This window comes from Dipteris shenzhenensis, chromosome 33, assembly GCF_047967505.1.
Source record: "Dipteris shenzhenensis isolate YYH24624 ecotype China chromosome 33, Dip_SZ_1.0, whole genome shotgun sequence".
In the NCBI taxonomy this organism is placed as follows: domain Eukaryota; kingdom Viridiplantae; phylum Streptophyta; class Polypodiopsida; order Gleicheniales; family Dipteridaceae; genus Dipteris; species Dipteris shenzhenensis.
Genome location: NC_141628.1, coordinates 39,618,999 through 39,644,050, shown reverse-complemented (window position 1 = coordinate 39,644,050; position 25,052 = coordinate 39,618,999). Strand labels below are relative to the sequence as shown.

The 25,052-nt window shown below is 43.8% G+C and overlaps 1 protein-coding gene across 3 annotated transcripts in view; it reads left to right on the top strand.

Annotated features, from left to right (window-relative positions):
• The first annotated feature begins 793 nt into the window (after window positions 1–793).
• LOC147880101 (PX domain-containing protein EREX-like) overlaps window positions 794–25,052 on the top strand; it is a 40,003-nt gene continuing 15,744 nt past the window's right edge. Inside the window, exons 1-5 of one of the 3 annotated variants that reach the window (XM_087371935.1) lie at window positions 794–1,061; window positions 1,149–1,274; window positions 10,651–10,749; window positions 10,916–11,008; window positions 21,273–21,390. In XM_087371935.1, the coding sequence (XP_087228061.1) occupies window positions 972–1,061; window positions 1,149–1,274; window positions 10,651–10,749; window positions 10,916–11,008; window positions 21,273–21,390 (526 nt within the window). In that variant the 5' untranslated portion in view covers window positions 794–971. The remainder of the gene's footprint in view (window positions 1,062–1,148; window positions 1,275–10,650; window positions 10,750–10,915; window positions 11,009–21,272; window positions 21,391–25,052) is intronic. The other 2 variants (XM_087371936.1, XM_087371937.1) reach the window with 2 other exon arrangements.

Genomic DNA, 25,052 nt, shown 5'->3' with positions numbered 1-25,052 from the left:
CCCTCTCCCTCTACCTCCCCCTTCTAGAATTGAGAGGGCGCTTCTCGACTACCCTCATAAATCAATGTGCCACTTTAATCGATCACGGCTCGCTGATTACATTAATCAAACATTACCATTGTGCCTCTGCCCCCTCCCCCCCTCCCCCCAAATGCATGATAGCTATTGGGGAGGCTGAGTTCGTAAATTTATAACTTTATGCATACGCAATGAATTGAGCTCAAACTAATTGCAAATTTCATCTAATTTAAAGGACAAATTCACATGACGGAGAGAGACATAGAGAGTCATCGGTTTGCTTTCCCTATTCACGAATAAAACTCATCGGTCTTCTCGATTAAGCTCAATTTCTCTCAATTTCCCTCATTTCACTCTAGTGCAAGTCATCCCTCCAGCTCAGTGTCTAGAGAGGCGATAGTTGCTTATTGCTTCAGAACCTTCCACAGTCCCCTCTCTCTCCCCCTCTCTACGTCCCTGGCTCGCCCTCTCTGGTGCTTTATACCTTGTGCAAGGCGATGGAGAAGGAAGTCTAAGAGGGGCGGCAAATTTTGGTAGGGTGTGACTTTTGTGTCGTGACACGTGGCGAAAGATTAAGCTTTAACCCCCATCCCCATCCCCACCCCTCCCCTCCCCCTCCTCCCCCGCTCTCCCCCTTCAACTTTTACTAAAAAGATGTTCTCGCACCGCCTTAGACAAACTCCACCTCATGAACGTGCACTAATGAAATGAATAAAACTCATATTGGGGGTCTTTTTTTGGGGAGCTATGAAGGGCAAAAACAATGACTACGAGGATGTTGAACAAAGAGAAATGTGAGTGCAAGCAAACAAGCAATGGAGTGCTAGAGGATGGAGTTTGACTGAGATTCCTTTTCTTTTCCTTGCACTCCTCAATCCCCAATCTCCATATCCTTCATTTTCCTCATCTCATTGATTGACCTCCCTTTTGCTTTATTAGCTTCCTTCACCATCATGATCAGTGATAGCCCTCGTCCTCATCGTCATGACGGCTCTTCCCCTTTGCCTCTCTCCATGGATGCCAGCCCCGCTCCCAGTCGTTGGGTCAGTGCTCTCTCCTTTCCTCCCGCCTTTTCTTTCCATTGCTTACCCTTCTCATGCTTTACATCGCGTTTGGTTGTGTACTTTCAGACCGGAGCCGACACTACCTGGCCGCACGATCCACGCTTTGGCTGGAGTTACTGCGTTATGATCCCTTCTTGGATCGTTCTTCCGGAAGCTAAAACTGCCCATGGCCATGCCATCCACCCGACAGTGGTAACAGACTTTTTCATACATTTCTCATGGTCAATTCTTTGAAAGTTTTCAGATTTTGATTTTCACATTGATAGGGGATTCATGTGTAACTCTGTAGCGAAGCAAGTTATACGTGCTTCATATCCTTAATGATCGAGCTGGTTCAATATTGGTTCTTTGAAAGTTTTCAGATTTTGATTTTCACATTGATAGGGGATTCATGTGTAACTCTGTAGCGAAGCAAGTTATACGTGCTTCATATCCTTAATGATCGAGCTGGTTCAATATCTCTTTGATTCTGTAACTTATACAATGTTGTACGTTCACGTCTCTATATTCCCATAACTGCTGGGAGACCATACAGTGCAAAGTTTTGTCTCATATTATCATGTCCACAATATCCGAAAAGAATGCGATAGTGAGATGATCATAGGCAATCAAATTGTTTCTGGATCTGTGGTCGAGTTATTTGCTATCAATATCAGAAACAGCATTATCTCGAAGCTCAATGCTGGGTGGCACCCCTGCCAAAGCAGAGGAGGATATAGTTAGCATTGCCCTGTTCAATCGAATTGCTGAATATAGTGTATTTATTTACTAAATTAATAATGAATGATTTTCACTGCTATGTAGTAAGGTCTGTTAGATAGTCCTTGTCAAGTTCTCTGTTCTTGTTTGGGAGAGACTCAATGAAATACTCCTATATCTAGAGGCAGATGTAACTTAGATCGAGAGAAAAAGTTCTTTTTTATTAGCCTCCTCCTTTATGGCGAGCCTTATGTCCCTCTGCACAAAGGCCTTTGTATAGATGGATGCTGATGTTTGTGCGGTGTGGGGTTACATGTGAGAGCATATGTTTAACCATGGGCGACACACCCAATGTTTGGGGGCTACTGCTTCCACAACCACTTCTTCTACGACAATTGCAATTTCAGAGAAGCGGGGAAGCTTGATGGACAAACTATCCCATCTGAAAGGTGAAGATCCATAGCCACCATAGCTGTCTTGGTGGCTAGGAAACTTTGGAAGATCACAACAGGACGGATCCAAAGCCTACAGACATTAAGGATGCTAAGTGCTTTAGAAAGACAAAGATGCCTAGCCGCCCTTGCACTGATCATAGGGACGATGGTTGATTCTGTCATTCCACGTATTCAGAGTACTTGATATGTCAGGTGAGGCATGGACGGCTCTGAAGGGTTTGTATGAAACGACAACACGTCCAGGATCCCATCTCTCATATAATCAGTTGTTCAACTTGAACATGGAGGAAGGGGATCAAGTACATGACCATGTCAAGAAGGTGAAGGTTGGTTATTAAGTGGACTCAAGCCAGCTAGCACTGCTAGTACTTGGGATGCTTTCGAGGAGTTTCAAAAGCTTGGTGGCTGCCGTGACAACAAAAGAGAGGACCAGGCCTTTTAACATCGAGGAACTAGGCCCCTTGTGGATGCAGGAGGAGCTTAGAAAGAAAATCTACGACAACAATTAACTCTATCACAACAACAATGACAAGGCATTTTTGGCAAAGGACAAAGGCAATTCGAGCAAGGGAAAGGCCAAAGATGACTTTAAGGGTGACAAGTCAAGTAATGCAGAAAAGAAGATGAAACCTGGGTGAAGAAGTGTTTCTATTGTGATTAACTTGGCCACTTCGTGAAGGATTGCTGAAGAAGAACGTAGATCAGAAGAGGAGGAAGGAGTCCAAGACGGATCGTCCAAATCTAAATCAGCCATGAGAGATGTTCGTGGTGATTGAGCATTACTTAGCTCATGAGGTGATTGAAGGCAAGCAAGTGTGCTATGTGGACAATGGAGCGTCACGACATATGTCCAACAAGAAAGCATGGTCCAAAGCCATGGAGCTTGCTCATCTAGACTCAAAGGTAATGGTGGCGGATGCCGTGTGAAGGGTATCGGTAACATTCCATTCATGACAAACTTTTTGGACAAGAAGATAATCTTTGGTCTTTGTACAACCTTACTATTTGTGAGTCAAATAGCCAAAAACAGGATGAAGGCAGAGTTCGACGACAAGTCAGTCTTCGTAAGATCCAAAGAGATAGGAGAGATCATGGCTCAAGGAAATGGATTGTATTAGGATTGATGCACTATTGATCCATGGTAACAAAGAAGGCTGCTTTGAGAGATTTGGTCACATCAACTATAGGACCTTATCAGAGATGTAGAAGGGAAAGATGGTAGATGGACTTTTCACTGATTACAGGTACGGATGGAGTCTGCAGGGAGGGCAAGCAACATCGGGAGCCATTCTTGAAGGATATGGTACACATACGCAACATCACTGTATGATGCCCCGCCAGGCTCCACCTCCATCTCCAAGCCCACCACTTGCATTTTGTTCACCACCTACAATGTCTAGGCTACACTACACCGGCTTCACAACTGGTGAGCTCAGGATCATGAGCCATTACGGGCTGAGTACTTTGCACATGGAGATCCTGGCTCTAGTCCTAGCGCAATTCTTCAACCAAGCTACAGGAGATCCCATGGATATTGGGAATACCGCACGCTCATGATTGGCCACACATTGGCCAAGATCTCCGGGTCAGTGCTGGAGAGATCAGTAACGTCACAGAGAGGTTGGCACTAGAGTCATCTATACGACTAGCTAAGAGTGGGGGTAGCATGGCTTGGTACGCATGGAATCCAGATGATTTCGCAGCTAGGGTATTCAGATGGACTGTCTCCCTCCCTTTCAGCATAGCTTGGATGCCATTCATTTCTTGCTCCCACATGATGAGATCAACCGTACTATACGATTGGATCTACTCCAGCTCTAGATGTCACGGTTTGGGGGGCGGTGACTAGGAGTTTCCCACCAAGATCTAGGTTTACCGTGATCACTTCTTGGGAGTATCAGAGGATGGACTGATTATAAGACCCTAGTATCTAGAGGACAGGCGAGTCTCACATGCCTTGAGGGTTGCCATCGGATAGATGCGGGTCTCGTTCCATTAGTTGAGGGTTGAGGGAGGGAGAGCCACAAGTATGCCTAGAGCAACGGGTCCGTAGACTATGCACGCTAGGGGAGGTGGAGACAGAGGAGCACTTCATGTGTAGTTGTCTAGTTTACTATGCTATCCGAGGACACTACCATTGTCTCTTTCAAGAGGGCACGGTTTTGGGCCTCTCTCCTAGCTGATTCGCTTGTGGGACTAGGTTTGCATTGGCCTCTTATTGATGGAGATGCGACGATGGAGAGAGATTCTATTGTGTTAGATAAGATAGCAGGAGGGGACAGCACCACAGGGGACAGAGATGGATTGAGCTCAGCGACACGTCACATATTCTACGCATTTGAGTCTACCCCTTGACACGACAGAGCAAAGCAGGAGGAGATAGATGATATGAGGGCAACATGGGTCAGTGGGATGAGATGACGAGGAGGGACGCAACAAGAGACGCTGGGACCACACAGGATGCAGAAATGGACCAGAGCACGTACGATGAAGGTTCAGCCCATCCTAGCTTTACTTGGAGGTGATCGCCTTAGCAGAGGCGTCACTCTCGTCATGGCCCATGGGATATAGAAATCACAGAAGCCACGCCCCCCACCCCAAAGAGAGACAACCCGATAGAGTCAGATATGAGATTTTCGCACCTCACAGGAGAGCCACTATGGCATTTGGTTATGTGTTTTGACTTGAGATTGAGTACTAGTTTTGATTTTTGAGCTTTGAGTTTAGTTTAGTATAGTACTCAGCAAAGGGCTTCTGTGATTGTACTTTGTCTCATAGGTCCGCAAGGCCTCTCGAAGATGGTAATACATCTTTCTTTCTTTCTTTCTTTCTTTCTTTCTCTTTGGGGCTCTCTCAGTCCACGCTTCATTGATTTTGTCAGTCCTTCTACAAGTTAGTTCCTGTCCATCTATATGGTGCTATGTCTCCCAAGTTCCAACCCCGTGGCCCATTCGAGCACTGATAGTCTAGTGCTTAAGGCTGACAATCACATGTGTAACAAGCAGCCCTCCCAATGAAAACATGGAGAGGTAGTTTGTCACATCCCTAGCTATCCTTTTAGGAAAGGTAATCCTAACCAAGTGTTATATTTGGAATGGAGGTCTAGAAGGGGATGGAGCTCGTATGCTAATTATGGCAGCTATGGGGACCTGGATTAGTACTTAGACATTGAATCGTGCTAGAGACATGGCAGTGGTTGGCAAGTTAGATCGATGCATCCATGGACCTCCATGGTATGGGGTGTGGAGGTCTACTGATCTAGGGTTAGGCCATTTGTCTTTCTTGTGACGTTTGGTGCTTGGGGGTGAGTAGATAGCTCTGTGGTTTGGTAAGTTTTTTGTCTGTAGTTCATAGTTCAATGGAGATGTCAGCAGCCCACTTCACCTTCTTACCCATCCGCATGAACTGCAACAAGAAAAACTCATGTATTTATTAATAGTTTGCAATTTTCTTTCCCAATGCAAATTTGCCGCCCATAGAGAGGTGGTCTCCCACCACAACCATTGAAATATGTGGTGCCCTGCATCACGATGGTGTCAAGGGATGGTGGTCCATAGTACATGTATTGCTTAACCACCTCAATCACACACATTTTCAAAACTCCACATCTCTACATAACCAATAAAATGAGAACAAAGGATGTGAATTCACGTACCATCATGATGCATATCTTTCACGTCTTGCAGATTTGTCATAGTGGTCCTTCAAAGGCTATCCACAACGACCCTTATGTAAACGGAAGCTGACTCAGGAGTTGTCATCTCAGTGATATCAGAGTATATCTTCACTCGGGAAATCATGGTGGAACGAAGATGCCTTCAATTCATGAGAAATTTCATCTTCAAATCATGCCACTATATAAGAGCCTTTCCTTTCAAATATCCTTACAAGATAGTCAAATCGCCTTTGGTATGCAAGTAAAAATGACTTGTTCAATGATTCAACCATATCTCAACATGATAAGCATTCTTTCTTTCGTTTCCCAACCAAACAACGTGGGGACAAAAGAGGGATTTCCAAGAAATTTTAGAGTTGATGATTTCAATTCACAAGATTGATCGTGTCCCGCAACTGTTGAGATCACTTGCACTAACCACTTGCACTAACAACTTCTTCTTCTTCTTCTTCTTCTTCTTCCATCTCTAGATCGTCAGAGGGAAGTCCTTGGTTGTTTGACATCTTGATCTACAACGAAACCAAAAACCTTTCAAATTCTTGACTAGCTATGATGTATTAAAATATAAACCTTCCAATCTAGAAAGGTTTCAAAAGAGGCCTTCTTTATATAAAACAAAAAAGGAGATTTAGTGACACATGAAAAATGGCACGTTTTGTACATGAGATTCATGGAAAAAGAGAGCACGACTGTTCATTGATCGGAGCAGTCCTTTGTGTGGCTCTGGGAAAGGATGGTGTCGTTGATAGATAAAACCTATGAGAGAGCATGGATGGTGATTGACCAGAGTAGTTCTTTGTGGGTGCCATCGTAGATCACTGTTGGACGAGTGTTGTCACAAAGCCAACAAATATAGAAGGAAGATCTCCAAGCCTCATGTGTGGCTCATCTTTGATTCTGATGGGATGGAAAGGGGTCTGAATCTATCTTTGAATAGACAATGGTGACGGCCTCTAGACATCAGAAAGCAAAATGCTCGTCCACCTCAACCTCTTGTATGTTGCAAATGTGGCCTTTCTGGGGGATGCACTTAGCCTATCCAGTCTCAATGGTAGTTTGTGAGAAGAAATGGGAAGCTGCCCAATCGAGATCCTCAAAGCGTGGGGGAGGTGGATCTAGGTGTAGCCAGGCGGGTCAATGAAACCCTTCTATGAGATTTGTAGGCCGTGCTCTTGTAAAAGGTGACTTCACCGGAAGCTCACTAGGTGCTTACCTGATCTTGTATGTGTGGAGCTGTATGAGATCCTTTGGAATGACCTAGTTTGCCTCATGGTAAGTGAGCGGAACAAATGGGGCTCGGAGACTATGTTGAAAAGGTGGCAATTAGTCCATGTGAAGTCCAACACTTGCAAACCACTTGCATATCCGAGGATACCGAAATCTCCCTCGGTCACTTGTCATGGAGACACACACACACACACGCACACATTTTTTCTTTTTTTACTGAAAAATTTGTTGCTTTATATTACAAGAGAGCTTCCCAAAAAGGGAAAGCTGGACAATACATCAACAAAAAGTCTCAATGTAAGAAAGATATACATCAGAATCTATGTTGTGAGTTTGCAGACAATCAAAGAGAGATTGCTGCAAAGATCTGCGGAAAAACAAGAATAAGGATAACTGAGGATCTGTAGGATCCCGTAGGATAGAATAGATGCATCTTGCAAGAGGTGTGAGAACACAATGAAAATCTCTATTATGATTGTGAGAGAGAAGACTCTCTCTTATAGAAAGGGGGAGAATATAAGACCTTCCCTACATAGTGGCGATCAGTCCCTACATCAGTGGGAATCAATCCCTACATCAGTGGGATTCTCTTTGTCTTACATCATCACTTAGGTCACACACTAGACACATTATAGCACTTGATGTGCCTTTACAACACACACAAACACACGTGACTCCCCTAGATGCACACATGCACCATAGAGCAAGCCCTTGATCATACTTACCCCAACAACCCCCCCTCAAGGGATTGCCTCTTGCAGTGTCAAGGATACATCTAGTCTCATAGTTTCTCATGCCATCTCATGGTGGTCAAGGATTAATCTATGGCTAGGATCTCATGCTAGCAAGGGTTCCCAAGGGTGTGTGGTTCACAGAAATGGGATAGTCAAAACACATATCACATGGTCTACATCATATGGTGACCAGAGGTGATTTACATATTCTTTTTGGAGTACTACTCCAGGCAGAGAACCTCAAAATTTGACCCAAGTGATGATAAACAAAAAAGACAAAGTGCCTAAAAAGCATAGTCTTTATTTTCTTCATTTGCTGATGGAGTTCTTCCTTCAGGCATATTTGCTTTGTTGTCAAAGTAGTCCTTCTTCTCAAGAAATGCTTGATTCTCTTTGTTGTTCTTCATGGAATAACACATTCCCTTTTCCAATTGTAGGCAAAGGAACAAGATATATTTGAAGCACTTCCCTCCATCAATGTGGTGAATGTATGAGCCACTTAATCCCAAAGCTATGATAGCAAGAGCCTTCTTGTCTTTGATCAACCAATTAGCTTTTTCTTTTGTAGACTTCTTTCCATTCACAACATTCCATATCTTCTTTTTCATAAGCATAAACTTGGCTTTTGTTTGCCAAGTATGGAAACTAGTTCCATCCAAATTCTCAAAAAAGGTCTTAGCTTCCATGGCAAGGTCTTACCCGAGGGTAGTGTCTAGTGCCTTAAAAAATAATCCTTCAAAGTACAAGCATTTAGTGTAGCAAAGGCTTGCAACCAAATTCCATACTACAAAACATAATGGAAATGATGCTTTCACTTGCATGCTTCATAGAGGTGGCTAAATGAAAGCATTCCAAGCAAATCCAGGCGTAGCAACTTCAGTAAAGCTGTAGCCATAGTTGTACTGAAGCTATTCATCACTTTAAAACATCAGAAATGCTAAAGTAGCATCTAATGTAGCATCAAACTCACAACATTGTCAAAACTGTCCAAAACAGAGGCCTGAACTTGGAGGGTGCAATTCGCACAGCTCATAGCTCTATTCAAGGGGATTTTTATGCAAGAAGAAGGGCCTTATACCAGAGAAGGGCTACCAGCAAGGAGAGGCGCAATGTTGCGTCAGGTCGCCATAGCCAGTAGCTTGAAAGTCGACTGGTTTTTCGTCATTTTCTCCTCCATCTGTTGTCCAAATGAGCTCAGATTTCAGCAGTAGCTTGCCCTCAGTGTTGTCCAGCACGGGCTCAGAGGAATTTGCAGATAGGTTGGTACAGAGGCGGAATTGCGCGAATGTTCGTCGAGGAGTGTGAGTGTTGGCATTGCGCATACAGACGAAATTTCATCAAATGCTTGCAGCTGGAATTTCGCTTATATGTGAGGAGTTTGCAGCTCAAAGGGTTTGGGCAATGGTCGTTTGTAGGCAGAGAATAGAGCTCTCAAAGATTTTGGGAAGGAGGAAGAAAATGGAGAAGATGAAGAAACTTGTAGTTTATGCTTGAGATAGCATCTAATGCTAGGTTAGGCTAGATCTAGAACCTAAAGCTCTGATACCACTTGTAGGATCCCGTAGGATAGAATAGATGCATCTTGCAAGAGGTGTGAGAGCACAATGAAAATCTCTATTATGATTGTGAGAGAGAAGACTCTCCCCTTATAGAAAGGGGGAGAAGGCAATACCTTCCCTACATAGTGGCAATCAGTCCCTACATCAGTGGGAATCAATCCCTACATCAGTGGGATTCTCTTTGTCTTACATCGTCACTTAGGTCACACATTAGACACATCATAGCACTTGATGTGCCTTTATAACACACACAAACACACATGTGACTCCCCTAGATGCACACATGCACCATAGAGCAAGTCCTTGATCATACTTACCCCAACAGGATTGCCAAAGACTCTATGATTGCGATCTATCCATAGAGTCCAGAGCGCCGAGTATCTAACCCAAGTAAAAAACAAATCAAACTCCAATCGTTGCACTGGAAGCTTTCTCGACTTCAACCGGGTCCTAAAGGTGTGTAGCTGCAGTTTATCCTCTCGAATGACGTGGTTGGTGTGTAGCCCGATCGAGATGGTGGGTGGGAGTACCGGAGGGGCATCTAAACTGTACTGAAAAGGATGTATCCTATCGATGTGAAATCCTAGTCTCACAAACCATCTGTGAGTCCGTGCATACCAGCATCGCTCGTCTCCCTTTGCTGCCAACCTCATGGAGGAATCGAGAGCTAACCATGGCAACCTCTGTCTACTTGATGTGTAGTTCCCATATGATCTAACCTGGTGTAGATATGTGATGCTTTGAAAGGCTGCATCTAGCTGGAGTGGAGAAGCACCAAACTCGGCCTGAATGATGTGATGTGGTATAGATGGTTTCCCCCGGATCATCCGTGAGAGCATGAGGATCTGCAAGCGCTCCACCCGTGTCCACTCTATCTCTAACATGTCAGGTCCCCAACAAGGGCTGCCATACATACTGGCTGGTCGGACCAAGGAGTCAAAGAGGAGAGCCTTGGTCCGAGGGTCCTAAAAGTGTGAGTGGAAGCACTGTCTCTCTAGCCGAGCAAGTGAGAGAGAGAGAGAGAGAGAGAGAGAGAGAGAGTGATTTCTTGCATGTTGCATTGAGTAATGTGTGTGTATGCGTGCGCGTGCATGAATTGTTGACAAGGAGCCCATTTTTCCTCCCTTGATGAGTGTTGCAGAATGCAATTGCGGAATTTTGTGTGTTTTGATGCCATTGCTGCACATTAATTCCTTTGTCTGGTTTTTATCATTTCAGTTTTTTAGGGTGCAAGTTGGGTTGCGGTCACCTGAGGGGGTGAGCAGCCTTCATGGAATCTTAAGGCGATTTAGTGACTTTTTGAAGCTTTATGTTGCAGTAAGTTATCTTTTATATTAAAATTGACCATTTTTCTTTATTTCATTCTTACATTGCCAGGTACATAACCTGCTCTGCTGCTTCATTTTGAGACATGTCATAACTTTTTGTAAGAGTGCAAAGAATGGTACAATGTCATATATTAACACTGTAAGACCTCATGCAGCTGAAGCGTACGTTCCCTAGAAAAAAACTACCGGTGCCTCCTCCCAAGAAGTCATTGATGCAGATAATCCCCAACAAAAATAATCTTCAACAGGTCCGAATTCATTAGAGATGTACTTTAATTTCATCGATGCAAATAATCCTCAACAAAAGTCATGTTCGAATTTATCTGAAGTGTATTCTACCCTCATAGAATGCCAAACATGGAATTTAAGCTCTATGTTGCCGTAACAATATGATGTAGGTCTGATGTATTTGTTATTGGTGTAATTGGTCTGATATATTTTCTGTGCATTACCTTAGTAAGAAATAGGAGGTTCAATCGTGCTTAAATTTTCAAAAAGTTAGGATTGATCATTCTCTTACTAAGCAGGTCTTGTGACAAGTTTATGCCCGTGAATTTTGAGAACTGAATTGTATAGCTAGTGGAAGCGATTGTAGTTTTCTTAAATCTTAGCATTATTAGGTTTAGAAGTTGATATATATGACAAAACATCAACAACCTAAGTATACTGAAGTATACTGTGTTGAACATCATACAACTGCCTCACATGAACTCAAACATCTTGGTATGACTAAATATGAAGTGACTGTTAAGCCAGGCAATCTCCAATTCTCCAGGACCAGATAAACAGGTACAAACACCACTGGTGCCTCTCCAAATCCTGTCAAAGAAACCTCGCATCGGAGGCAAAAACCACAACCAAAGAAATGTCAAAAGCCCCGGTGCAGAGGAGAAACAAAAATAAAAAATTATTTAAAAAAATGTTTTTCTGGTCTGACCAGATCTGGCCGACCAGATTGACCTGGTCGGTCAACTCTGACCAGGTCGGTCAACCTGCAGGTTGACCGACTTTTTCTGCCCCTTCCTATTTAAAGGGGGGGGGGGGCTAGGTATTGACACATTATCTCTTCTCCAGCTCCAGAGGTTCCTGCACACCCTGAGCCACTTCTGCCTCCTGGCTGCCTCCTCTGCTGCCTCAACTTCTGCCTCTTGGCTGCCTCCTCTGCTGCCCTCTTTTCTGCCCCAGATCTGCCCCTTCTTTCTGCTCAGATCTGTCCTCCTTTCTGCTCGGATCTGTCCTCCTTTCTGCTGCAGATCTGTCCCCTTTTACAGCTCCAGATCTGCCCTCTTTTCTGCCCCAGATCTGCCCCTCCTTTCTGCTCAGATCTGTCCTCCTTTCTGCTCCAGATCTGTCCCCTTTTTCAGCTCCAGATCTGCCCACTTTTTTGCTCCAGAACAGCCTTCCTTTCTGCTTCAGTTCTGCTCTTCTTTCTGCATCAGATTACCTCCAACTTCCGCTCCAGATTCCGTTCTTTCTATTCCAAATCTGCAGCAACCCCTTCATCAGTTTGTTGTCTCAGATTTGGTTCAGTTCCAACTTGTGGAGCTAGTGCAGAAGTCCACTACAGTTGTCAGGACTGAAGTTTGTTTCAGAGTGCTTCAGTTCTGCTCTTCTTTCTGCATCAGATTACCTCCAACTTCCGCTCCATATTCCGTTCTTTCTATTCCAAATCTGCAGCAACCCCTTCATCAGTTTGTTGTCTCAGATTTGGTTCAATTCCAACTTGTGGAGCTAGTGCAGAAGTCCACTACAGTTGTCAGGACTGAAGTTTGTTTCAGAGCTTCTCTTCACTTGTACTAAGTTCCGTTTGTGATATATATATCTTCTTCAGCCATTGATTGTCTTCAGTATTGTTTTATTTGTCTCCAAGTATTTTCTTTATATGGTATCAGAGCCAGGTGTGCCAATCGACACCTGAGCCTTGATCTGGAAAGCTTGGAAGATAAATCATCACCTGAAGATGTCTTCTCCCTCTTCTCCGAAGCGATCTCAGCCTGAATCAACCTCTATTCAACCATCACCTTCGACATATGTCGAGAGAGAGTCTGCTAGGATTGAAGGTGATGAATACCTCTCCAAACTCTTTAAAGAATTTGCTGAATTCCAGAAATGAAAGGAACTTGAAGCAGGTACCCGCACACCTCGTGCCTCTACCTCTCCACGGTTCTCTCCAATACGTCAACAAGGACCTCTATTCAACTCAGAAGAAGCTGAGCAACATCTCAAGTTCGGTGCCAACGAAGAACAAGTATCCCCTGACGAAAGAGGACAGGCCGGCATGAGAACATTGGATTATTCGACAGTGCCTATTCCACAAGAATCAGTGCAAGGTATGATGCCCTATTCCCTTAGTGCAACTCCTTCTGTTATGCAAGGCATAGGAACAAGTAATCACGAGGACACAGATCCATACATGCATGTGAACACTCGCAGACGAGAAGGAAGAAATGCGTCTGACAATGAGTTTGCTTTCGGTTCACATCCCTCCCTCCCTCCCTTCCCTCTCATCTCTTCCGCTGCCATCTTTCCTCCAGTGGTTTCTCATCCTCCTCCTTCTCCCATGCCACTGGATTCCTATAGTTTATTTCCCTCTATCTCTCCCGCTGCCTCTTTTTCACCTCTCATGTCTTATCCCGCCTCTCATATTCATCCCTCCCCCTCAGGACCTTTTTCAAATTCCTTTATTCCTCCGGTGATGCCACCTCTCCCTTCTTCTCACTCTGCTACTATTCCCAATTCTCTTCTGCCTCCTCCGGTTGCTTCTCCCTATCATTCTATTTCTTCCCCTCACCTTGTCTCTGCAACAGCCAAACATGCTTTTACTGATATGACTCGTTTTAACGGGTCTAATTATACCACATGGTCCAATCTTATGCGCCATGTGCTTGATTCTCAAGACCTATGGGAACTCGTTCAAGGTACCGAATTGCCACCTGATCCTCATGTTTATCCTCCTCAGGTAGTTCGTTCGTGGCGACATCGTAATGCCACTGCCATTGTTGAAATTATGCAAGGTCTTTTACTTGAATTTCACTCTCAATTACAACATTTTGATCTTGCCTCTGAGCGATGGGCACATCTCACTGACCGCTATGCAGCTCGAGATCGTACTCGTCGTATCAATCTTGACCATGATCTCCAACAATTCCAGATTCTTGCTGACGATGATCTCAAGGTTAAACTAGCCGATTACCGGCGGTTAGTTGCTGTGCCACAACTGGTCCTCCCAAATCTGAGGATGACCAAGTTACTTTCTTTTTAAATAAACTTCCGCCCAAGTATTTCAGTTTTATGCAACAAATCATTTCTCAACCTTCTCTTCCTACTTTTTATGAGTTTGAATGTCAACTTTTGCGTTATGCTCGTCTTTACTCTCAGGTCCACCAAAAACATAGCATTCCTGCTTCAGAGGGGGCTCTTCTCTCCGGGATTCCAAAAGATCAACCTAGCTCCGGAAAGCCCTCTCCTACTCCTAACCCCTCTAGTAGTAAACCCGCCTGGCACTCCCTTCCCAAAAAGAATAGATTTTGTCAGCATTGCCAGAGAGTTGGGCATATTGACGATGAATGTCGCTCCAAAGCCAAAGGCCTTCTTCCTCAGCCTCCCACCATGACTCCTCAACCACCCCGTTGGACTCCTCAGCTCCCTACCACGACTCCTCAACCACCCCGTTGGACTCCACAGCCCCCTACCATGACTCCTCAGCCACCTCGTTGGCGTCCTAGGGGTGGTCCTCCTCCTCCTCCTTCGAACACTGGTCTCTGGCGACCCCAGGGCCATGTCACTAATCACTTCACTCCTTCTCCTCCCTTTATAACTCCTGAAGGTCTGTATGACTGGTCCACCGGAGATTCTCTAGACTTCACTTCTCAAGCCTTGATCCATATCACCGAGCTTGACTCCTCCTCTTCCTTATCTGGGTCAGCTTTTCATACTCTTTCATGTGACTCTAAATCTTCTTGGATTGTGGATAGTGGAGCCACTCATCATATGACCCCTCATCCTGATCTCTTCATTTCTCGCCAACCGGCAACAAGGGGAGTTCGTTGTGGCAATAACTCTGTTGCTACTATTCATGGTGTTGGTTCAATAACTTTTGATACTGACAAAGGTCCCAAACTTGCTCAATTGGATCAAGTGTTTTATGTGCCCCAATTAGGGGTCAATCTTCTTTCTGTTCATCAACTTTGCCTCCTTGGTCGCACAGTGCTATTTACAAAGATGCATGTTGACATCATAGATGAGTCCTCGGAACTCCTTCTAGCTCGAGGTGATGCTCAACCTAATGGTCTGTACTTTATAAATCAATTTCTTGCGACTCCCTCCCCTCGCGGTTCTGAGTTTCATCGGCTTTACGGTAATGCTACCCTAAAAGATCCAACTGACACAGAACGATTATGGCATTATCGTCTGGGACATTTGTCCTATGACTCTTTATATGAAATGTCTCGGGATCATCTAGTTGATGGCCTACCTAAATTATCGCGCGCTAAAGATATTTGTCATCCCTGTCAATTAGGTAAACAAAGCCGCACTCCTTTTCCTTCTCATTCCACTTCTCGAGCCAGTGAGATTTTGCGTCTAATTCATCTCGATATTAGTGGCAAATCTCCTGTTCCTTCCCTCAATGGTTCACATTATTTCTTTTTAATTGTGGATGATTACTCTCGCTATCAATGGGTGTTTTTCATGAAAGAGAAATCCGACACTTTTTCTTTTTTTGCTACTTGGGCTCGCTTGGTTATGAACCAAACAGGCAAGTCTATTGGGATTGCTCGTAGTGATAATGGTGGTGAATTCATTTCCCATGAATTCACTCAATTCCTTCAAGAGCATGGTATCCAACGCCATCTTACATCTCCAAATTCGCCTTCCCAAAATGCTCGTGTCGAACGGCGACAACGTTCTGTCATGAACATGGCCCGTTCCATGCTTTTTGCAGCCGAGTTGCCTGAACGTCTCTGGCCCGAAGCCGTCAATACTTCTGTCTATATTCTTAATCGCTGTCCTACTCAACCCATCCTGAACATTACGCCTTTTGAGGCCTTTTATGGCTATCGTCCTTCTATTTCTCATCTTCGAATCTTTGGTTGCCGCGCGTACACTCATACTCCCAATGATACTCGCGGTAAACTCGAACCTCGTGCTGAACTTTTTCTTCTAGTTGGCTACTCGGCAGAAGCCAAAGCTTATCGATTATTTGATCCTCGTACAAACAAAGTTTTGGTTCGCCGAGATGTGGTCTTCGATGAAAGAGCAGTGCTTAAAAATTCCTCTATTCTCTCTACTGATGACGTCTCCACTCCAGTTCCTTCCGACAATTCTCCACCCGAAATTCCTTCCTCTCCTCCCGAAACATCTCTCCCCCCACCCATTGCTTCTCCTCACGACCCACTGCCACGCTGGTATCGTCAAACTATGAAGGATTCCGGGATTATTCCTGTCGAACTTCCTCCTTCTGGTCCGCGCCGCTCTACTCGAATAACTTCTTCTACTACCACTGCCTCTTTTTTTACCACAGCCTATATCATACATTCTGAACTTGCCACTTGGCAGGAAGCAGTTAAAAATCCTGCGTGGCATCGTGCTATGGAACAGGAGCTTGAAAGTATTGATCGCAATCAGACCTGGATCTTGGTCAATCGACCCACTCACAAAAAGGTCATCGGAACCAAGTGGATCTTCCGAACAAAACTCAAAGCCGATGGCACCCTGGACAAATACAAAGCCCGCTTAGTAGTGCAAGGATTCCGCCAAAAACATGGTATCGATTATGAGGAAACCTTTGCCCCTACTGCTCGGTTAACTTCCTTTCGTCTTCTTCTTGCCTTAGCTGCTCATCACCACTGGACTATCTATCAAATGGATGTCAAGAGTGCCTTTCTCAATGGCTATCTTGATGAAGAAGTCTATGTGACTCCCCCACCAGGTTTTTCTCCTCCTGGCCATGAAAATAAGGTTTTCTGTCTCCGCAAAGCTCTTTATGGTCTCAAACAAGCACCTCGATCATGGTTCCACCAAATAGACACCTTCCTCAAAACTAATGGTTTTCATTCTACTCCCTTTGATCCAAATTTATATATCCATCATTCGTCAGAGGGGGTCTGCTTTATTTTACTCTATGTCGATGATCTTTTGCTTTTAGGCTCCACTCCCACTACACTTCAGTACATTAAAACTCAACTCAGCATTACTTTTGAAATGACTGATCTTGGTCGGCTCTCCTATTTTTTAGGCATGGAAGTTGTACAACATTCTGGTGGTACTTTTGTTTCTCAACAGAAATATGCTCTTCAACTCCTTGATCAAATCATTCCTCATGAGCCTAAGCTGGCTGCCACTCCCTTAGATCCCACCGTAAAGCTTTCAAAAGACTTGGAGTCTCCTCCCTTTGATGAACATCTCTATCGCCAGGTTGTTGGCAAACTCCTCTGGCTCCTTCACACTCGTCCTGATCTTGCTTACTCCGTCTCTATTCTCAGTCAATATTTTAATGAACCCAAGCTCACTCATTGGCATGCATGTATTCGTATCTTGCGGTTCATTCGTGGTACTTACTCTTATGGTTTACATTTCAGACCAGGACTAACCCTACAGGGATACACTGATTCTGACTGGGCTGGTGACCCGGACGATCGTCGTTCTCATGGCGGCTATATTTTCTCGTTTGGCTCGGCACCTGTTTCTTGGTCTAGCCGTAAACAAGAGACTGTTGCTGGTTCTTCTACTGAGGCTGAATACCGGGCCTTGTATGATTGTACCACAGAGGCCATATATCTCTGACAGTTTTTGGCAGAATTGCACTTTCCTTGTACTGAATCCACGATCCTCTACGTCGACAACAAAAGTGCCATTGCTCTCGCAGGCAATCCCATTTTTTCCAACCGCACCAAACATGTTGGTGTTCACTTTCATTTTACTCGCGAGCAAGTGGAACTAGGTACTATTCGGTTGATCTATGTTCCAGCTGCCGATAATCATGCTGATATTCTTACCAAGCCGGTTAATCGCCCTACTCTTGAGCATCTCTGCCCACGGTTGGGGATTGGTTTACCTCCTCCTCTTTAACAGTTTTTTTCTCTTTGTGTACTTAAGGAAGTGAACAAATCCCCTGCGAGGGCACTCCTTCAAGTCTTTCTTTTTTGTACCATCATCTGGGCATTTAGTGAAGATGAAAACCTACTCTGTAGGCATCTCCATCTAAATGAAAACCCCACCACCAAAAAAAAACAAAAAAAAAAAACAAAAGGCTGAGGAAGATGATAGATCACTCATGGAACACCTCTTTGCTTCTCCTGTCTGCATTGGACATTGAGAGGGGGTGTTAAGCCAGGCAATCTCCAATTCTCCAGGACCAGATAAACAGGTACAAACACCACTGGTGCCTCTCCAAATCCTGTCAAAGAAACCTCGCATCGGAGGCAAAAACCACAACCAAAGAAATGTCAAAAGCCCCAGTGCAGAGGAGAAACAAAAATAAAAAATTATTTAAAAAAATGTTTTTCTGGTCTGACCAGATCTGGCCGACCAGATTGACCTGGTCGGTCAACTCTGACCAGGTCGGTCAACCTGCAGGTTGACCGACTTTTTCTGCCCCTTCCTATTTAAAGGGGGGGGGGGGCTAGGTATTGACACATTATCTCTTCTCCAGCTCCAGAGGTTCCTGCACACCCTGAGCCACTTCTGCCTCCTGGCTGCCTCCTCTGCTGCCTCAACTTCTGCCTCTTGGCTGCCTCCTCTGCTGCCCTCTTTTCTGCCCCAGATCTGCCCCTTCTTTCTGCTCAGATCTGTCCTCCTTTCTGCTCGGATCTGTCCTCCTTTCTGCTGCAGATCTGTCCCCTTTTACAGCTCCAGATCTGCCCTCTTTTCTGCCCCAGATCTGCCCCTCCTTTCTGCTCAGATCTGTCCTCCTTTCTGCTCCAGATCTGTCCCCTTTTTCAGCTCCAGATCTGCCCACTTTTCTGCTCCAGAACAGCCTTCCTTTCTGCTTCAGTTCTGCTCTTCTTTCTGCATCAGATTACCTCCAACTTCCGCTCCAGATTCCGTTCTTTCTATTCCAAATCTGCAGCAACCCCTTCATCGGTTTGTTGTCTCAGATTTGGTTCAGTTCCAACTTGTGGAGCTAGTGCAGATGTCCACTACAGTTGTCAGGACTGAAGTTTGTTTCAGAGCTTCTCTTCACTTGTACTAAGTTCCGTTTGTGATATATATATCTTCTTCAGCCATTGATTGTCTTCAGTATTGTTTTATTTGTCTCCAAGTATTTTCTTTATAGTGACTACCTCGCAATTCTAGAGGTTCTCTCATCTTTGTACAAGTAAGAGTGCATTTATCTCTCAATTGAGTAATTTAAATATAGCTTGTCCTAAGGGGTTATAATACACACAAAATAATGAAGAAATTTTGCTCTATTGTATGCTATGGTCGTTATATCTTTGCAATCCCAAATTTGGGTATGTCTAGGATCCTTGAACGTAGACTCAAAATCCAAAGTGGGAAGCTTCAAAGCCATTCTCTTTTTAGTTCTGAGGTTCGTACTATCTTTAGATGTTATTTGGCCTTAGGTAGTGGTAGGATTTGTCATATGTCCCACCTTGTCTCATTGTGTTTGCATCGGTGTTTCTCTTGTTTTCTTGTGTTTGTGTTGGTTTGGTGTCTTCTTCTTTGTTTTATTTTTTTTTTTTGGTGTCGTATTTGGATTTTACTGAAGAGTAAAAACCAGGTCTACCCAAGAGATTCCAGAAACTTTTCAAATCTAGATGGCAGCTTATGCTTGTTTACTGATGAGCACATAAGCATAGCTTTGCTTACTAAGTTATTTTTATTTTCATTTCTTTCTTCTACTCTCGGTTTTGTTTAATATATATTCTAAATCCCCCTTCTTTCCTTCTCTTTCTGTGTCCCCTTTGTTCTTTTACTCAATTTCCCAAAAAATTAATTTGTAAGATTGGAGATATTCTAGTCTCATAAAGGTAGATTTGGCATTACTGGAAAGAGAAATGACTGATTGTAAGTAATGTGGAGTTTTTAAATAGAGAAGATTAATGTTCTGGATTGAAAATAAAGAAGATCAATGGACTTGTATGGGAGATAGGTTGAGCCCACATACATGAGGGCATGCCAATTTTCTCCAATTTTGTCTAATGGATGCCACTTTCAGTTGATCATGGACATTTTCGTGGAGGATGAACTTCATGGAAGTGATTTTGGAGAATCGGCACTGGGCCCTTTGCACGTCCAAATGAAAAGAACCATGAGCAGTAGCATTGGTGGTTTATAAATGCATGTGGCATCATGGATCAGCCATCTATTAGACGAATAGATAGGCAAGAATCTAGACAGCATCTTGGGCTGTGAAAGCAGTCATATGAAGGCTGACTGCTGACATGGCAGCATGGATTGATGGTGTGGGAGCAAATGGCTGCAGTAGCATAGGAGTGACATGGCAAATAGCCATGTGCAAGTGTGCAGCTGATGTGGCATGTTGACCAGATTGGCAGAAGGCCATATGGCATGTTGGCTGATCCCTCTGCTTGTTGAGCCAATTATCCTGCTAGGTCAGCCTATGTAGGCTCGTCATAGCCTATAAGAGGGACAAAGTTGCACTCGCCTCTCCCTCAGAGTGTCATATCAGGCTTTCACTCATGGAGAATCCGAAGCAGAGAGCAGGTCTTGTGCCGACCTTGTTGAGCACATTGTCCATCTCCCCGTCTTAGAAGTGTGCAAGGAGGCTACTAGCGTCAATACATATCTATTTTTCTTTGATCTCTGTTTTCTCACTCTCAAGTGTGTTGAACGTTTCCTTGTGATTATTTACTTCTGCTGTTTGTAATGGGTGCACGGTGATACTTAAGGCTGCTTTTGAGAACAGGATGACAAAAGTTATCTAGGATCTGCCAGGATCCTTAGATACTCCAGCCAAATCATGACTCTCGAGAGCTGATATCAGCATCATCACAAATGCTACCTTCTTTCAGGTTCATGCGTCCACCTTTAGCTCCCCTTATTGCTAGATGATCTCATGGCCTCTTCCCTATTCCTTTAATATCCACCTAGCTTTTTTCTAGCCAAGCACCTTCTTTTGGATCTGCGATGTTGTTTGCTTGCCTTAGAGGTTACTTTTCCATATCAGGTGAGGTTTGTGGAACCATCTTTGCGTGATTCAAGACCATGTTTGGTCATTTTTGTTCCTTTTCTTTCACTAGCTAATAAGAATGACCTGTTTTCCGGATGCAGCACACACATTCCCCCTCTACACAAGCCTCCTTTCAAGAAGAGGCAGGTGTAATATACACATCACTTTGCAGCATGGTTAGTATGCACATTACTTTGCAGCATAGTTTTGAGGGAATACTTTCCACCTCTAGAATTTATAGGAAAAATTGGATGAACAATCAAATTCGTTATTTGTTTCCAAAGATAATTTATGATGCAAAATTCTTTCTCAATATCTGCATTGGGAATCCTCTTATAACGTGCTTTGTTGCAATTGTTTTTGTTGTTTTTTTGCAGAGAAGGCAAGCATTGATAGACTGGATTGTCAAGCTGCTTGCAGATATTGATGTCTCTCGTAGTGCTCCTATGTCATCCTTTTTGGAATTGGAGGACGCTGCTAGATCAGTAAGGCCAGGTAAGCTATACTGGGTTGTAACAGCGAAGAAGGCAATGCCATATCATGGCATTTAATGTTGTTAATGTTTTAACATAGGTATTCAGAATGTGTAGAAACTCACTTATTTAAGTAGAGTCGTGGAATTGGAAGCTACATATTACAGTTACTAGGTATTGGTGGGTCCATGGATTGAGGTCGTATGCCCTCCCCCCTCCCCTCCCCAAAGGGAAAAAAAAAAACTCCATCCCGTCTGTTGGTGCTCGCTTCTGGGGTACTCTAAGCAGTGAGATGGTCTCTTGAGAGGCGGGCTGCAGGACAGCTAGCGCCTCTTTCATTTCAGCACCTTATGGATTGCTGAATTTTTATTTTCTTGAAGCTTCTGCTAGACGGTTCTTTTTATGGGAAAAAAAAGGCATTGGTGTGTCATGATGAATGCTTTTGATTGAGTGGAGTAAATTTATCCTTATCACCAAGGTTTACTTTGTTCATTGTTTCTGGACTCTGCGCTTAGACAAACAACGGTATTTTTTCTTGTTCTATAAGTTGTATTATTTTTTCTTGTTCTATACATTGTATTATTTTTTCATGACCTAAGAGAGAAAGAAGAAAATGGGATAACAGCAACACCTGTTAATTGGAAAGACAGGCGATTAATGTGAGGTGCGTATTTCATGGCTCAACCATTGGACACCCCTGGATTTGACAGTCCAATGTTGTGTCTATCTAGCAACTGGGAACCCTTCAAGTTAAAATGAGCTTGTCCACAGCTTGGAACAGGCCTGTAACTAATTGGCAAGCATGAATGGTTTTTTAGGGAAAGCCAGAGTAAAAATGTAAACTAGACAGGGCCATGTCTTACAGAAATTTAAGGCCCACAATGCTGAAGTTCTGTTTCTGAGTTGGGAAATTTCAACCGAAGCAAAAATAATGAAATGGTCAGGAGCGAGTAGGCATGCCTTCAAAAATTACTGTCATGTAGTACACAATGGCATTGAGAAAAGATATCAGGACTCCAATACTCGACACAAATTGGAGCCTTCTTAGAGTATGTCTTTTGGTTATAATTAGAATAGTTTGTTCTATTAAAAATTATAAATTGTAAGATTGGATATATTCTAGTCTGAGGTGTTTGAGACAGTAGACATGTCATGGTGGAATAATCCTAGTCCTCCATGATCATCCCCACCATGCAACTAAACAAAAATAGTTTTTAAAAAAGAAACTTTTCTAGTTAAATAGAACTCTATTCACTTTGACCAAAGTCAATATTCAAACGTGCGTTTGTGATACCCCCTTGGCTTGTATTCAGTTGTCCCCAACTGAAAGGCTTCCTTATACATCTATAGGATCTATGGGTATAATCTTTTGTCATCCCGCTTTGCATCAAGCGCCGAATAATTCTTAGACTGAATAAGATAATGGTAGAAAACTTTGCCTCTGGGTCCTCTCTCTTCTGTGTGATATACAACAATCTGTTCTGGTTGAAGGATTTCCTCCAATTCATCCAGTTCTGATGGCTCTTCCAAAGTAGGTTCACTTGGCTTAGGACCCTCGTATTTCTTTAGAAGACTCACACGAAATGCGTTATGAATCTTCCAATGCTCAGGTAAATCTAGCCTGTAAGCAACCTCATTGATTTCATCTGTGACCCGAAATGGCCCATAATACATGGTGGACAGCTTTGGATAGACATGTTTCTTACCTCTCATTTTTTGAAGCCTTGCCGTTCCAAATTTGAGGAGCACCCGGTCGCCAATTTGAAGGTCTAGCTCCCTCGAATGCTTATCTGCAGCTTTCTTTTGTTTTTCGTGAGATCGGGCAATTGCTGTCCTAACTTGCTCCAAAGATGTTTCCAGACCTCGGACATATTGATCAGCCGCAAAAATTCATCTTTTTTCCTGAGGATGGGTGGGAGAATAACTTACCATAAACTAGCTCAAAAGGGGCCTTCCCTGTGGAGGTGTGGATGGTATCAAACTCCACCAATGGGAGATATCTTTCCCACTTAGCCTTTTGATCAGCCACATAACATTTCAGCATGTCTAAAATAGTGGAATTGGCTATTTCACGTTGCCCATCAGACTGACGATGAAAGGAAGAAGAAAAGTCCAGCTTAGTTTCCATATTATTATCAAACAAAGCTCTTCAAAACAGGCTGGTCATTCTATCATTGACTATGGACTTAGGCGTACCATGATTTTGAAGACTTGTGTTAAAAATACCTTATGATCAGCCTTGATGGTTTCCCGAACAGGTATAAAGTGAGCTTGCTTGCTGAATCTATCAATGATAGTCCAGATCCCATCATTTCCCTTTACGACCTCGAGAGATAAAATCCATTGCTATGCTTTCCCAAGGTGCCTAGAAGAGGCATGAATAGTCCAGGTGTCTTATGCCGGTCATATTTCAGTTTCTGACAAACAAAGCATTCAGAAACAAACTGATGAATATTTTTGCGGTGACCTGGCCAAAAAAAGTACCTCTCCAAAGCCTCTGTAGTGGAGGCAATTCTCCTATGGCTTGCATAAGGCAGAGCATGACATTCTTTGCCTTAAGTTTCTGGTAACACACAGGCAATCATCCTTTATCAGTTAGCCATCTTTCAGAGAATAATCGCTGGTTGACTCACCCGTTTGCAACTGTTGCATAATCTCCTTTCTCCCCAATCTGGGTCTTGTGCATACTATGCGTGCATTTGCTTTAGATCCTGATGATAATCAATAGTAACATTATTTACCTGGGGCCTTTGAGATAGGGCATCCACCACTCTATTTCACATTCTTGGCGTATGAACAATCTGAAAATGAAACATAGACAAAAAGTTTGCCCACTTCATGTGCTTTTTAGAGAGTTTGGTCTGGGTCAAGAAATACTTTGATGGTCAGTCTTGACCATGAAATCAGCCCCTAAAAGATACCTCCAACAAGCCCCACACTGCTCCAAACCTTGCTCCAGAGCATCGTGAGACTGCTCCACCCCCACACATCATCTGCTTGGCCATTTCTTGATGGTCGTGCCACATGCTGCGGGCCGTGAATCGTCCTCCATTGCTCCATCTGCTCGTGGACTAATGGCGCCTCTGATTGCACCTCTTGTTGACTCGTAGACGGATCTGGGACTGCGCCATTTACTGGCTGGTAGTGCATCTAGGATTGCATCAACACTTGCTCCAAATTGCGTTACTAGATGCCCCCATTTTTATAAACCATTTGACGTGGACTGCGACGCATGTGGGGATTATATAGGAGCTGCTCTGCATCAGGAGGGGCATGTGGTGGCCTACGTAGGAGGTTGTGAGATGCTGAAAAGCATTTGCAGATTTTTGAAAATTAATTATTGGCTGTTATTCATGCTATGATCATATGGAAACATTAGGTGCAGACCAGTTCTTGATACTTGGGAGGGGCCGATGCAGATGGAGGGGCTGATGCAGTTTCGTGTCCAGCATTTGCGATAGTTCATGGAGGGGGTCGAGGGAAGGGGGATGGGGCTGAGAGAGAGAGAGAGGTGTATTATTGTGTTCCGGAGGCCTCATGGGCCTATGAGACAAAGTACATTCTCAAAGATAATCCATATAAGCCATTGTGGGCTGAAGCAGAGGGCTTGCTAAGGCCCTTTGCTGAAGACTATGCTAAAACCAAACTCAAAATACAAGAAATCCGAACTAGTACTCATGCTCA